Source organism: Camelus dromedarius, chromosome 5, assembly GCF_036321535.1.
Source record: "Camelus dromedarius isolate mCamDro1 chromosome 5, mCamDro1.pat, whole genome shotgun sequence".
NCBI classification, from domain to species: Eukaryota; Metazoa; Chordata; class Mammalia; order Artiodactyla; family Camelidae; genus Camelus; species Camelus dromedarius.
In genome coordinates, this window is record NC_087440.1 from 83868850 (window position 1) to 83880284 (window position 11435).

General features: G+C 42.2%; 1 protein-coding gene and 1 non-coding gene across 2 annotated transcripts in view; both read left to right on the plus strand.

The window, feature by feature from the left end:
- The window catches only part of GOLGA5 (golgin A5), a 29351-nt gene extending 28802 nt beyond the window's left edge, over window positions 1-549 (plus strand). Inside the window, exon 13 of the mRNA XM_010988043.3 lies at window positions 93-549. Within this exon, the coding sequence (XP_010986345.3) occupies window positions 93-173 (81 nt within the window). The 3' untranslated portion in view covers window positions 174-549. The remainder of the gene's footprint in view (window positions 1-92) is intronic.
- Window positions 550-2530: 1981 nt separating this feature from the next.
- Window positions 2531-2602, plus strand: TRNAT-GGU (transfer RNA threonine (anticodon GGU)). The gene has a single exon. It is a non-coding gene; the product is annotated as a tRNA-Thr (tRNA).
- The last annotated feature ends 8833 nt before the right edge of the window (window positions 2603-11435 follow it).

Below are 11435 nucleotides of genomic sequence, written 5' to 3' on the forward strand. Positions count from 1 at the left end.
GACGTGGCCCTTGCCCTCAGTGCACTGCACAGTGGGCCTTTGGGGAAGATTGATTTCTTGGCTAACCCATAATTTTTTTTTTCTTTCTTTAGGCTTTGCTTCATCTCTGGGTCATGATTGTTCTGTTGACCTACACGCCAGAAATGCACCATGACCAACCACGTGGCAAATGACCTGAGCCTGGTTGTTTTTCTCCAGCCTTGGGGTCTGCAAAAGGGCCACTGCTTACAATTCTGAGAAGGGTGCACATGGTTAGTTTATCACTACAGGCTTTTAACTTTTTAAGTTATTATACAAGTACTCTGCTACCTAAATCTTCCTCTGATTTCCTTCAAATGATAAGAGTTTCTAAAACAAACCATAATTTAATGAGCTCGGCTTTGCTTTTTCTGAGGTCAGTGGTTCAGTGTATATATGTACACACATGGATTCTGGGGTTGTTCGCCTCTGTACAGACCGTCCTGTATTTTAGGTGGCACTCATTATGGGTTATAATCAGGGAAACTAATTGTATTTAGTGATATAAATAAAATGTTTTCTTTTTGATAATTCAGTCTGCTTTGTATTTTCATATATTTAACTTGCAAATATAGATATACTTTTTACATGTTAAAGGCCTGATTGATATAAATCTTTTTATAAATACTGAAAATTTACTGTGCATTTTTCTTTTTAAAAAATAGTAGTTTTCATCTGCATTAAACAAGACCTTTGCAGATGGGCGTTCGTTAAGTAGAGCCAGAAATCAGAGCCAGCGTCACTTGCAATTGCTTTAGTGGTTTGTGCACTTCTTTCCTTTCCCTGCTCTTGTCCACATCATGTGCTGTCTTCCTTTGATTCTTGGTCATCATCCTTTGTCTTCCTCCACCTCTCTTCCTTTTCTCCAGCCTTTGCCTTCGGTTAGCTCAGGACATCCATAGCCCCTGCTGGTAGCATTTAGGAATCAAATTTGGTTTTAACACCCTTTGTCCCTTTGCATTCTTAAAACACTCCAAGACAGAGATGATACAGAATTATTCTTTGAAAAGAGACATTTTCTTTGCTTTAACTCCAGTATAATGTATGCTTTGGCTTTCCTTTTCATCTACCTGTCTGAATTTTTATTTTGTCCACCCTGGGTACTGGTGATCTCTCTTTGCATATAATTAACATGTAGATCCTGGGCTGGGCAGGGGTGTAGACCTTCCTATCAGGAATGCCTTTGCAGTAGCCTGCTGGTGCCTGACCAAAAACCTGAGCAGTTTCTTTTCTTAGTGATATTTCTCCTGTGACTTTAAATTGTTCCAAAGTTTTGGTACACTAGATGTATATGTTTCTTATTTTTCATCAGAAAATGAAGATTTAAAGGTCATCTTAGGTATGTTTGGGCTTTTTTTTTTTTTTTTTTCAACTTAACATGAATAAAAAAGGCAGAAAGTTCCACACCATCTAACAGTGGGTGTGAGATTTTGGAAGATGGGGTAGAGACACATTACAGGATATATGTCACAGTTCCTATTCAGGTGATAGCCAGTCAAAGTCTGAGCTGTGAAGTCAGATCTCATCTCAAACAGAACAAAGAGTTTAATCTTGTTAATATTTTTTAAAAGAATTTTTTTTCCTCTTCTGATTTGGAAGCATTTCTGGAAAATGATTAAAACCAGGTTACATATTTAAAATGGAAAACAGCACATGCTGCATCATCGTGTGTTGCCAGACTTCCCGTCTCTGCATGTCCTCCTGGCCTTTGTTGGGACAGCTCTAAATCTTTTATTCAGTTTTTATACACATTCTTGGCTTTTGAAATAGTTTGACAAAGTGTTTCCGAGATTATTTTTCTGCAGTTACTTAAATCTTTAATTGAGTTTCATTTTCAGTGTTCTTGCCCACTAATACACTGGGGGATTTTAAAAGTCTCCCATTCACTTATCCTCAGATAACATGAAATCTTGACCTAATTAAAAGGATTGTGTGAGAGCTGAATTTTTTTCATTCTCAGTGTACGGCTTTGTATTTATAGCTGTCAGTTGGAAAATAAGATTACTTTATTATTGTAAGAAAAGTTATTATTATAAGAAAAGTCTAGAGACTTTATGCTTAACAAAAACTACCGTTTTTATTGCTACGGAACAAAACTTCAAAGGAAAAGCATAGGTTTTGTTAAAATGTGGGACTAGGTTTACCCTGGTAGTTTTCTAGACAATGTCTGGGGCTGGCAGTCTAGCCTAAATTTAGGGAGACTTACATACAAGTCACCCTGCAGAGGGAAAACCCAGCCTACTCGGATATGCCTCACTGGACTCCGGCTCCCTACTGCAAGAGGCCCGCTGTATTGGAAAAGGCCACTGTGGCATCTCGGTCTGGACGGAAGTAGGACAACTGATAAAGCCAAAGGGACCGACGGCTAAAGCACTTCAGGCTGTGATTGATCAGAAGAAAGAAATGACGGAAAAATGTCTTAGTGGTTATTGTGAACACAGTGAGACTAGCTTTCCTAGTAACTCTTTCCTGAGTGAGAGGACTGTGGATTAAATGATTCTGAACGAGGGGAGGGGGTATAGCTCAGTGGTAGAGTATGTGCTTGGTGTGCACGAGGGCCTGGGTTCAATCCCCAGTGCCTCCACTAAGCGGGGGAAAAGAATAGATTCTGAACATTAGCAGTTCTGACTTGCGGTCTGCTCTTCAGACACAGACTCCAACACAAACACCTCACAGTAAGTGACACTTCTGTGCAAACACTTAAGGTGTCAAGTATGTTACATTCAGAAACCTCATTTGTAGAAGATGTCTCAAAGAAACAAAAGTGGTGGTCAAATATTTTTAAGCCATAACAAGACTCTTAAGATACTTCAAATCAAGGCCCCTGTGTGCTGGCCCCTTCTAGGTACTGGGGAGAGTGGTGAACAGAAGTCCCCGCCCTTGTGCGGCTTACGTTTAAGCGGGGAAGGCAGACTACAAACATGGATGTAACATGTCACTAAGTGTTAAATGCTATGAATAAAAGTAAAATGAGGTAAAGGAACAGAGAGAGATGGGCGAGGAGGGAGGGAAGTCGTCCCTGCAGAGGTGACACTGATACAGAGCCTGAATCAGGTGACGGGCCATGCAAACGTGGATGGGCAGCGCATTAAACAAGAGCAAAGCCCCTGGAGTGGGAGTGTTCTTGGTGTGTTCAAGGAACAGCACAGCACGGAGGCCAGCGTGGCTGGAACAGAGCGAGGAGGAGGGGCGGGGGGGGGTGGGCGCGGGGCAGGGACCTGGGGCCAAGGTAAGTAAGGACTTTGAATTTGAAATCCCACTTAGTTTCTCCTTAGTAACCCCTCTGTCCCTTAACCACCACCACCACCTTTAAGCAGGGAAAACCTTTAAAAATCTGTTTTAGAAATCTATAGAATACATTTGCTCCACATGCAAACTGTAGTTACAAAGACATTAGAAGCATAGTTACAAAGAGACCAAATCACTGAATTTGTATTTTCCCCCATAACTTCTCTGTATCCACATTCATAGTTAACTCCTCATCTTTGTTCACAAGGATAAAGAGAAAAATGAAACCCAAGAGTAGAGCCCTTCATGTCTGAAGGCAAATGTCTCCCACCCTTTGACCAACCAGACTTTGCATGGCTCGCTGTCTGAGCTCATACATTCAAAATGACATTTCTGATCCCCTGAGGGCAAAGCATTACCTTTTTTATCCGCTCGTCTATCCTCAGTGCCTAGAACAGTGCATGACACGCAATTCGCCTTCAACTGTTGTGCATTGACCCTCACTGACTGAATCAGGCACAACACTATAAACCCGTGGCTGACTCCCAGCACTCCTCAGACCTTCACTCAGCATTCATGTAGCACATCCGGTTTCCAAGCCCAGAGCTAAGAACAGAAAACTAACTGGCCAGGCCCATTGCTGATAGTGAGGACTTAGCCTGGGTAGCTTGTCAGAGTTTTCCCCAAGAGGGAAAAGCCGTGGGAGTTTAAAATACAAAAGTGAAATGGGGCTTGAGGATATTCATGGTGAAGACCTTTAACCACCAGGGAAAGTCCAGTTGCACTTAATGACTCTCCCAAAAGACAGGCAAGGCTGCCTTACAGCGGCCACTTCTGGAAACAGTAAGATATTTAGATTCAATTTTTGGAAGTTCTGCAAAGCAACACCTAGACACTATCAGTTTCTTTCTTAACATCAGATTCAGTGTCCTCTCTACTCCACTGGACCGCTCCTCTTTAGCCAGTTAGCTTCTTGCCCTGCGGTGCTGGCTGAACGGAGTTCACACAAAGTAATAACGGCTTTATGCACATAAACTTGCCAACTACTAGCTTTAACTCACAAATGTGGTTTAAGTCAGTTGAACTCAGCTAATTAAAGCCTTAAATGTAATTGGGGTGAGAACATGCATTCTCAACACGGGCTGATATCACCTCCAAGGGCGTGAAAATTGAGTTTCAGAAGGGGAAAAAAATATCTTAACAGTTTTTATATATAAAGCCCAGATATGCATGCTGTACATAGCAGTATATCTGTGATGTTAAGATTTTATGGGGGTGGGCGGTAGTAATAACGAAAAAAGGATGAGAAACACAGGAGGAAAGAGAAGAGAAGACCTAATTCCTTCCCTCATGAAGCCTACATTCTAACTAAGGAAATGTTTTGGCTTAAAAAAATTTTTTTGAAGTACAGTTACAATGTGTCATTTTCTGGTGTACAGCACAATGTCCCAGTCATGCGTATACATACATGTATTCATTTTCATATTCATTTTCATTAGAAGTTATTACAAGATATTGAACATAGTTCCCATGCTATACAGAAGAAACTTTTTAAAAATCTGTTTTTATAGATAGTGGCTAACATTTGCAAATCTCAAACTCCCAAATTTATCCCTTCCCACCCCCTTTCTCAGGTAACCATAAGATTGTTTACTATGTCTATGAGTCTGATTCTGTTTTGTAGATGAGTTCACAGAGTTCTTTTTTTTCTTTTTCTTTTTAGATAGGAAACTGGTTTTTAAAGTCATGCCTGATCTGGCCCTCCCTACCTCGTGAGCTTCAAGCTCATCTTATTCCACACTCCAGTCTCTTGTACTGTCCCAGTCTATCACTGTTCCAATTATTCACTGCCTCTTCAGCTTTAGACTGATGAGGAACAGTGACGAGTGACAAAGAAATATAAACCCAAGGCAGGCTGCTACTGCTTTCTGGCTTGCTTAACTGGCTGTCGTGATGGGCAAGTCACCGAACATCTCTGACCCTCAATTTCCTCATCTTTAAGAATGGAGAAGCTGGGAAGAATCACAGAGAACTTCTCTTAGGTAAAAAGAGCATTTTGTAAGTTGAAAGTGTATCCAAATGTTTTATTTGTGGTACGTTTATTTTAAAGATGGATGGGACGGAGAAAGTGGCGAATGGCCCTGCTAACAACCAGTCAGTCATATTCCCAGCAGAGCATGAATGATACTCAGAACAAGAGATGGACAAAGCCAGTCTTGTGAGCCCAGAAATTACTAACACTCCCCTCCCGACTATGAGGAGCACTCCTCCTTTCTGAGCAATCACCACCACCAACTCAAGCCCCATTTTAACTCTTCTCCTAGATGACAATCACTGAAGTATTCTGTCAACCAGTTGCCCCTGCTTCTTGACAATATTCAACCCAGAACAGGCCCTCAATTCTTTAATGCCCCCCACAATCATCCAACACAAACACAAACCCTAGAAGAAGCCCCTCCCATCTCCCCTGCGGGGATTCCCCGACAACATCTTCTCCTTGGCTGCAGCGAGCTGGGTAAACCTAACTTTGGGAGTATGTGTTTATTTGTTTTGACTATAGATGTGGTCTTTGGTCCAACAGAAGCGCCTCATATTTCACTCTAAATTCACAGTCAAGCAAACAGGTTCAGAGACCCGTCAAGGTCCTCCAGTTAGCTATAAAAATGAGATCAAACATGTTCCTGTTTGTTTTCACATAGCCATGGGTTTAGACTATTTGGTTACTAAACATGTCAGCTTACCAGATCTGTCTGGCACCGAGTCTCCCATCTTGGCTGGAAGCTTCTAGTAGCTTTTAGTTGCTGGAGAAAACCTGCCGTATTTTTTTCGAATACCGCTTAGTCCTGGGGCAAAGCCAGATACGTTCTGATGAGAGTTAATTGTTCTTTATCAGTGTGAGAGGAAGCAGGTGTGTGTTCCCCGCTGCCATCTGATTTATTTCTTTGAGCTCTAGAAGCAGACACTCCATCAGCCACCCAAGCAGGAAATTGCCTTTCTGCAGAAGGTAAACAAGAGAGTTTGCTCTATTTTTAGCTGTAATATTAGACCTAAAAAACATTTCAAATCACTTGTCTTTTAATCTGATTATTAGAGTAATATTCCTATTGTGAAAAATACAGAAAAGTATAAAGCAGAAAGTATCATTCCTCCATGGACCCACCACTCCAAACTAATAAGTCTTCACATTTTGATCTGTTTCCTTCTAGTCTTTTTTCCCGTTGTGTATATGTACATAGGTAGGAAGGTCCAGAATTGGAGAAAAAGCAGCTTCTAGTGGAAATTTTTTCAATTTTAATTGTATTTTTTAAATTACATAATGCATGTTCCTTGTAAACATTCCAAGCAATACCATATACAGAGCAAAAAGTCCTAGTGCCCTTTTGGTACCACCCCATCCAGCCATTTCCCAGTGATAACGCCTCTTAAATTCAGAAGAAATGAGCTCTAGTGCCCAATCGTAAACACTCGGTAAGTAAGAGTTTAGTGGTGGGGAGGGGTAGATGTTGAGTGGGTTCTTCCCAGCCATTTTGTGGTAGATAGACCCTAAGTTGACTCCTAGTGATTTCCCACCTCCTGGCACCCATGCCTTTGTGTAATTCCCTCCTCGTGCGTGCAGGTGGGACCCAGGACTTGCTTCTAACCAACAGAATATGGCAATGTCTAATAGGATGTCAATCTCTTGATTTGGTTACATTATAAGACAAAGGTGATAGGATGTCAGCCTCATGATTACATCCCATTATGTAAGATTCCATCCTAACAGACTGGACTCTCCTTGTTGGCTTGATGAAGGAGTGGCTGTGTTGAGGAAGCCCAGGTATCAAGGGATTGTTGGTAACATCTAGGACCCGATGGCAGCCTCAGGCTGACAGCCAGCCCAAAAAGCCAGACCCTGTACTTTGTAGTAATACAATTACAAAGAAATGAAGTCTGAGGACCACTTGCGTGAACTTGGAAGAAGATTCTTCCCTAGTTGAGCCTCCAGGTGAGATCTGGCCAACATCTTGATGGTAGCCTTATAAGGCTCAGAACAGAGGACCTAGCTGCACTGTGCCCAGAATCCTGACCCATAGAAGTTTTGAGATAATAAATGGGTGTTGTTTGAAGGTGCTAGAACGTAGTAATTTGTTATACAGTGATAGGAAACAAATACACCTTTACTATGCATTTCCATACTGTAGGGCTGGGACTAGGGTGCAAGAAACAAGTACCAGCTCAAGCTGATATCAGCAAAAAGGAAATCTATAGGTTCACCTAACTTTAGGCATGTTTAAGTCCAGGTGCTCATACATTTTAAAGTGGTATCTTTCTCTTTCTTAGCTCTCCTTCTGTGTCAGCTTAATTCACAGACAGCTACTCCCAAAACAAAGATGACCACACTGCTTCAGTTCACATCCTAGCAGTCTGACAACCTCAGTGGAAAAGAGTAGCACCTCCTCCCCACAGGTCCAGCAAGAGCCCTGGGGTTGATGTCCACTGGCTCCGGTTGGACTAACTGAAGACATAGGCCCACCAGTCCCTGGAGACAGATGGATGTGGTTCAGATCTCCACATCCAAACCCCATGAACCAAAAGAGGGAGAGTAAATGCCAAAAGGAAAGGCGGGTTCTGCTAGTTGCAGAAGGTGGAATGGAAGTGGAATGATCAGACACAACAGCTGTCTACTATGGCTTTGTGCATAATCGTATATCCAAATGTATACACTGCTTCATAGCCTACTTTGATGACATAGCTGTATCTAACAATGTTGCAGTAAATACCTCCCATAACATTTTTGCCAATGTTTTTAAAAAGAAACATGAAAAACTTTGTACTCACAGAAAAGTTGAAAAGATAACAAAGTGAATATCCACATGCCCTTCACCTAGAGGCCCCCGTTGTTAACATTTTGCCCCATCTGTTTTCTTTTTTTCTCTCTGAGTGACTTAAATTGCAGACCTCATGGCTCTTCACCCCAGGATAGATCCCAGCTTGGATCTAAGAAGAGAGGCAGTCTCCTATATAACAACAGTGCCATTAACACAGCCAATAAATTTAACACTGTGCAAGGATATTACCTAATATCCAGTCCATATACACATTTTTCTAATAGTCAAAAAAATGTTCTTTGTAAGCTGTTTTAATTTTTTTTTTTTTCTGATCCAGGATCCAATCCAGGATCCAAACCAAGATTGCACTGGATTGTTCTATCTCCCCAGTCCCTTTAATCTAGAACAGCCCTCCTTACCCTTTTTTCTGGTTCTTCGTGCATTGATATTTTGAAAAGGGTAGTCCAATTATCTTTAGAAGGACCCACAACATGGGTGTCTGTTTCCTCAGATTTAGATTCAGGTTTAACCTCTGGGGAAGAATTCTTACACAGGTGATGTCAGGTCAAAACATCAATGCAGGAGGCACATAGTGTCAGTGATGCTGAGTTTGATCACTTGGTTAAAATGGTTCTTGCCAGATCTCTCCATCATGAAGGCATATTTTCCCTTTGCTTTGTAATAAGTGTTTTTTGGGGCAGTAACCCATGCAAGTATTCTATTTCCCAACAAACTTCAGTGGTTTTAGAATGTACTGGTGAATTTTGCCTGAATTATTATATTGGTGGTTACGAGTATGGTACCAAAATGGTAATTTTTCTAAATCTATCATCATTTTTGCTACCATTGTTAGCTGGCCTTTTTCTTTCTCACCACTCTTTTTTTTTTTTTTTTCAAAAATACTATCACTGTGTACTTAAGAATTCTTTTTTTTTTTTTTTAATTAAATCTGTTAAAATCCAGTATTGCCATTATCCTTGTTGGTATTTAAATTGTCCTAGATTTGGCCAGTGGGAGTCCCTTCAAGCCAGCTCCTGCATCCTTTCCACTTGTTCCCCTTCATTTTGGAGCAAGTCTTCGCTTTCTGGCACACCAAGATGTTCCGCTCTAATCTGGAAACTTCCCTGCCCTGGACCTGGAATTAGCCATTTCTGCAAAAAAGTTTCCTTTCAGTGGACAATGATAGAAACCAAAATCTCAACATTAGAACCTTCCATACAATTTTTAAAGTTGCTAACCATGTCATATTTCTAATACGTGTTTGGACTACCACTTAACTATTCCATTAAAACAGAGTACTTTGGAGAAAGTATCCTTTACCATTCAAAATAACACCGTGATGAAATGCTGCATGTGTAAATGTATTTTTTGAATTGAGTGTCTCAGGGTACAGTTGGGAGTGGAATCACTGGGTTTAAGGTAGAGGCACTTTTCGTCTGCTCTTTGCAAGTCACCCAACTGTCTCCAGAAAGACAGTGCCAGTCTGTCACCCACCAGAAGTGGATCGAATTCTTAGCGCACCTCACCTGCAGTATGTTATCAGAATTAAAAAGAGAGCGTGGTTCTTTAACTCCAATAGAGCATGCTATCTCATTGGTTTAATAGTCATTTGATTACTGGTCAGATTGAATACAAGCAGGCAGAACATTTTTCATGTTTATTATTTGAATATGTTTTATAAAATCAGGTCATTTTAACAGGAAGTCTCAGTAAAAGAAGAACTAAGTGAATACCGTCTGGGCTCTTGTAATTTATAGGTTCAGCGTGATCAATGAGTGGGAGGGGGACAGACTGTGCTGGAGCAGCGGCGAACGAGGCTCAAAGGCCCGAGGCCCACAGCTCAGGTCAGTACCTGCTGCAGCAACCAGGGGGCCCCTGGGTGAACAGTGCAGCCCCTCCCACAGCGAGCACAGCCAAGTGGGGGAAACGGCCACAGAGGAGCCCTTGGTTTGTGTTGAATAGTCCAGTGAGCGACAGGTGATGGCCCCCATCCCACCTGCCTCACGCCCGAGTACCCCACTCCGAGAGGCCAGGGCGGATGTCAGGGGGAAGCAGCCTGCCACCGAGGGCTTGACTCACTTCCTTCAGGGTGCTGATCAACCGTCAACAATAGGGAATTCTGGAAAGCAAGGTAGACGGCTAGGTGATCTATCAGCGTGAGAGCAAGCAATGCCACCATTTTGTGGCTGAACAATTATTAAGTATGTAGTCATCCAGGAATAGGCCAGCTGCTTCAAACCAAGCATCTATGGACAGGCAGGTTTTGGTCACGTGCGATCTAGTGGGAGGCTTAAATCCACCATAGTTTCAAAGCAATGAATGAGTGTAAACAATAACTCAAGTTATGTGCAACAACTGTTATGTGATATCTAAATATCTGCGGCTTCCATTGGAAACAAATTCACAGGTATACAATTGTGGTTTATTGTCTATATTCATAGTTAAAGGAAAATGCTGAATTTAAGTTCAAGAATAAAGAAAATAATGATGTTGTTTTCCTCCTTAAAGTTCACGGGCCCCCTGAATTCTATCCACAGACCTCTCAAGGGTCCAGCAGTGGTTAACAACCTCTGCGTGGATGGAAGGACCCTGGATCCCTGGGCCCCTGCTCAGTACAGCATTTCATTGTAGACACCTGCTGACCACCCACTTGCTCTGAGGGAATGATAAATGAACTCTTTTTCTACCAGGCCACTGAGATTTGGAAGTTGTCTGTTACAGCAGCTAGCATTACTTGTTCTAACTAACACAGAAATCAAGCCTTCAATTCAAGAAGTCCAACAAACCTCAGAAGGAGATGCCAGGACTCTGGAACCAGGCAGTCTGTTCCCAGAGCCAGTCTCTTACCCCCATCCCCACTCCACTGCCCTCCTGGCCATGACCCTGGGAGTACGAGGCCTGGGTGTATGGCTGGGTGAACGTCACAATCTCTCTGGGCTTCAGATACTTTGGCCTTATGTTTTCTTAATAAACAAATATGAGACTAAGACAAAATAATACTTGGAAATGCTTTGGAGTAAGAAAAAACATAAGTTTAAGGTTAGAGTGAAAATAATAACATTAAGACCATTCCTCCAGCAACAAATAGCGGGAATTATAGGCCTGCAACTCACACAGACCTGGCTCTGCCCGTTGCTTGGCAAGTCATTGGACCCCTCTGAGCCTCTGTTTCCTCATCTGTACAATGGAGACCCAGCCCTGTGGTGACTGCAAAAAATTAGATGAGATGATGTATGCAACGGTGTCTGACTCTGCCTGGCATACTGCAGGTGCTGGGTAGATGCCACCTCCCTTCCCCCGTGTCCCCTGTTCACTGGGGAAACCCCGGGGGCTTGGAGTGACGACGTGGAGCAGTTTTGCCAGACCACCTGATGAAAAGAT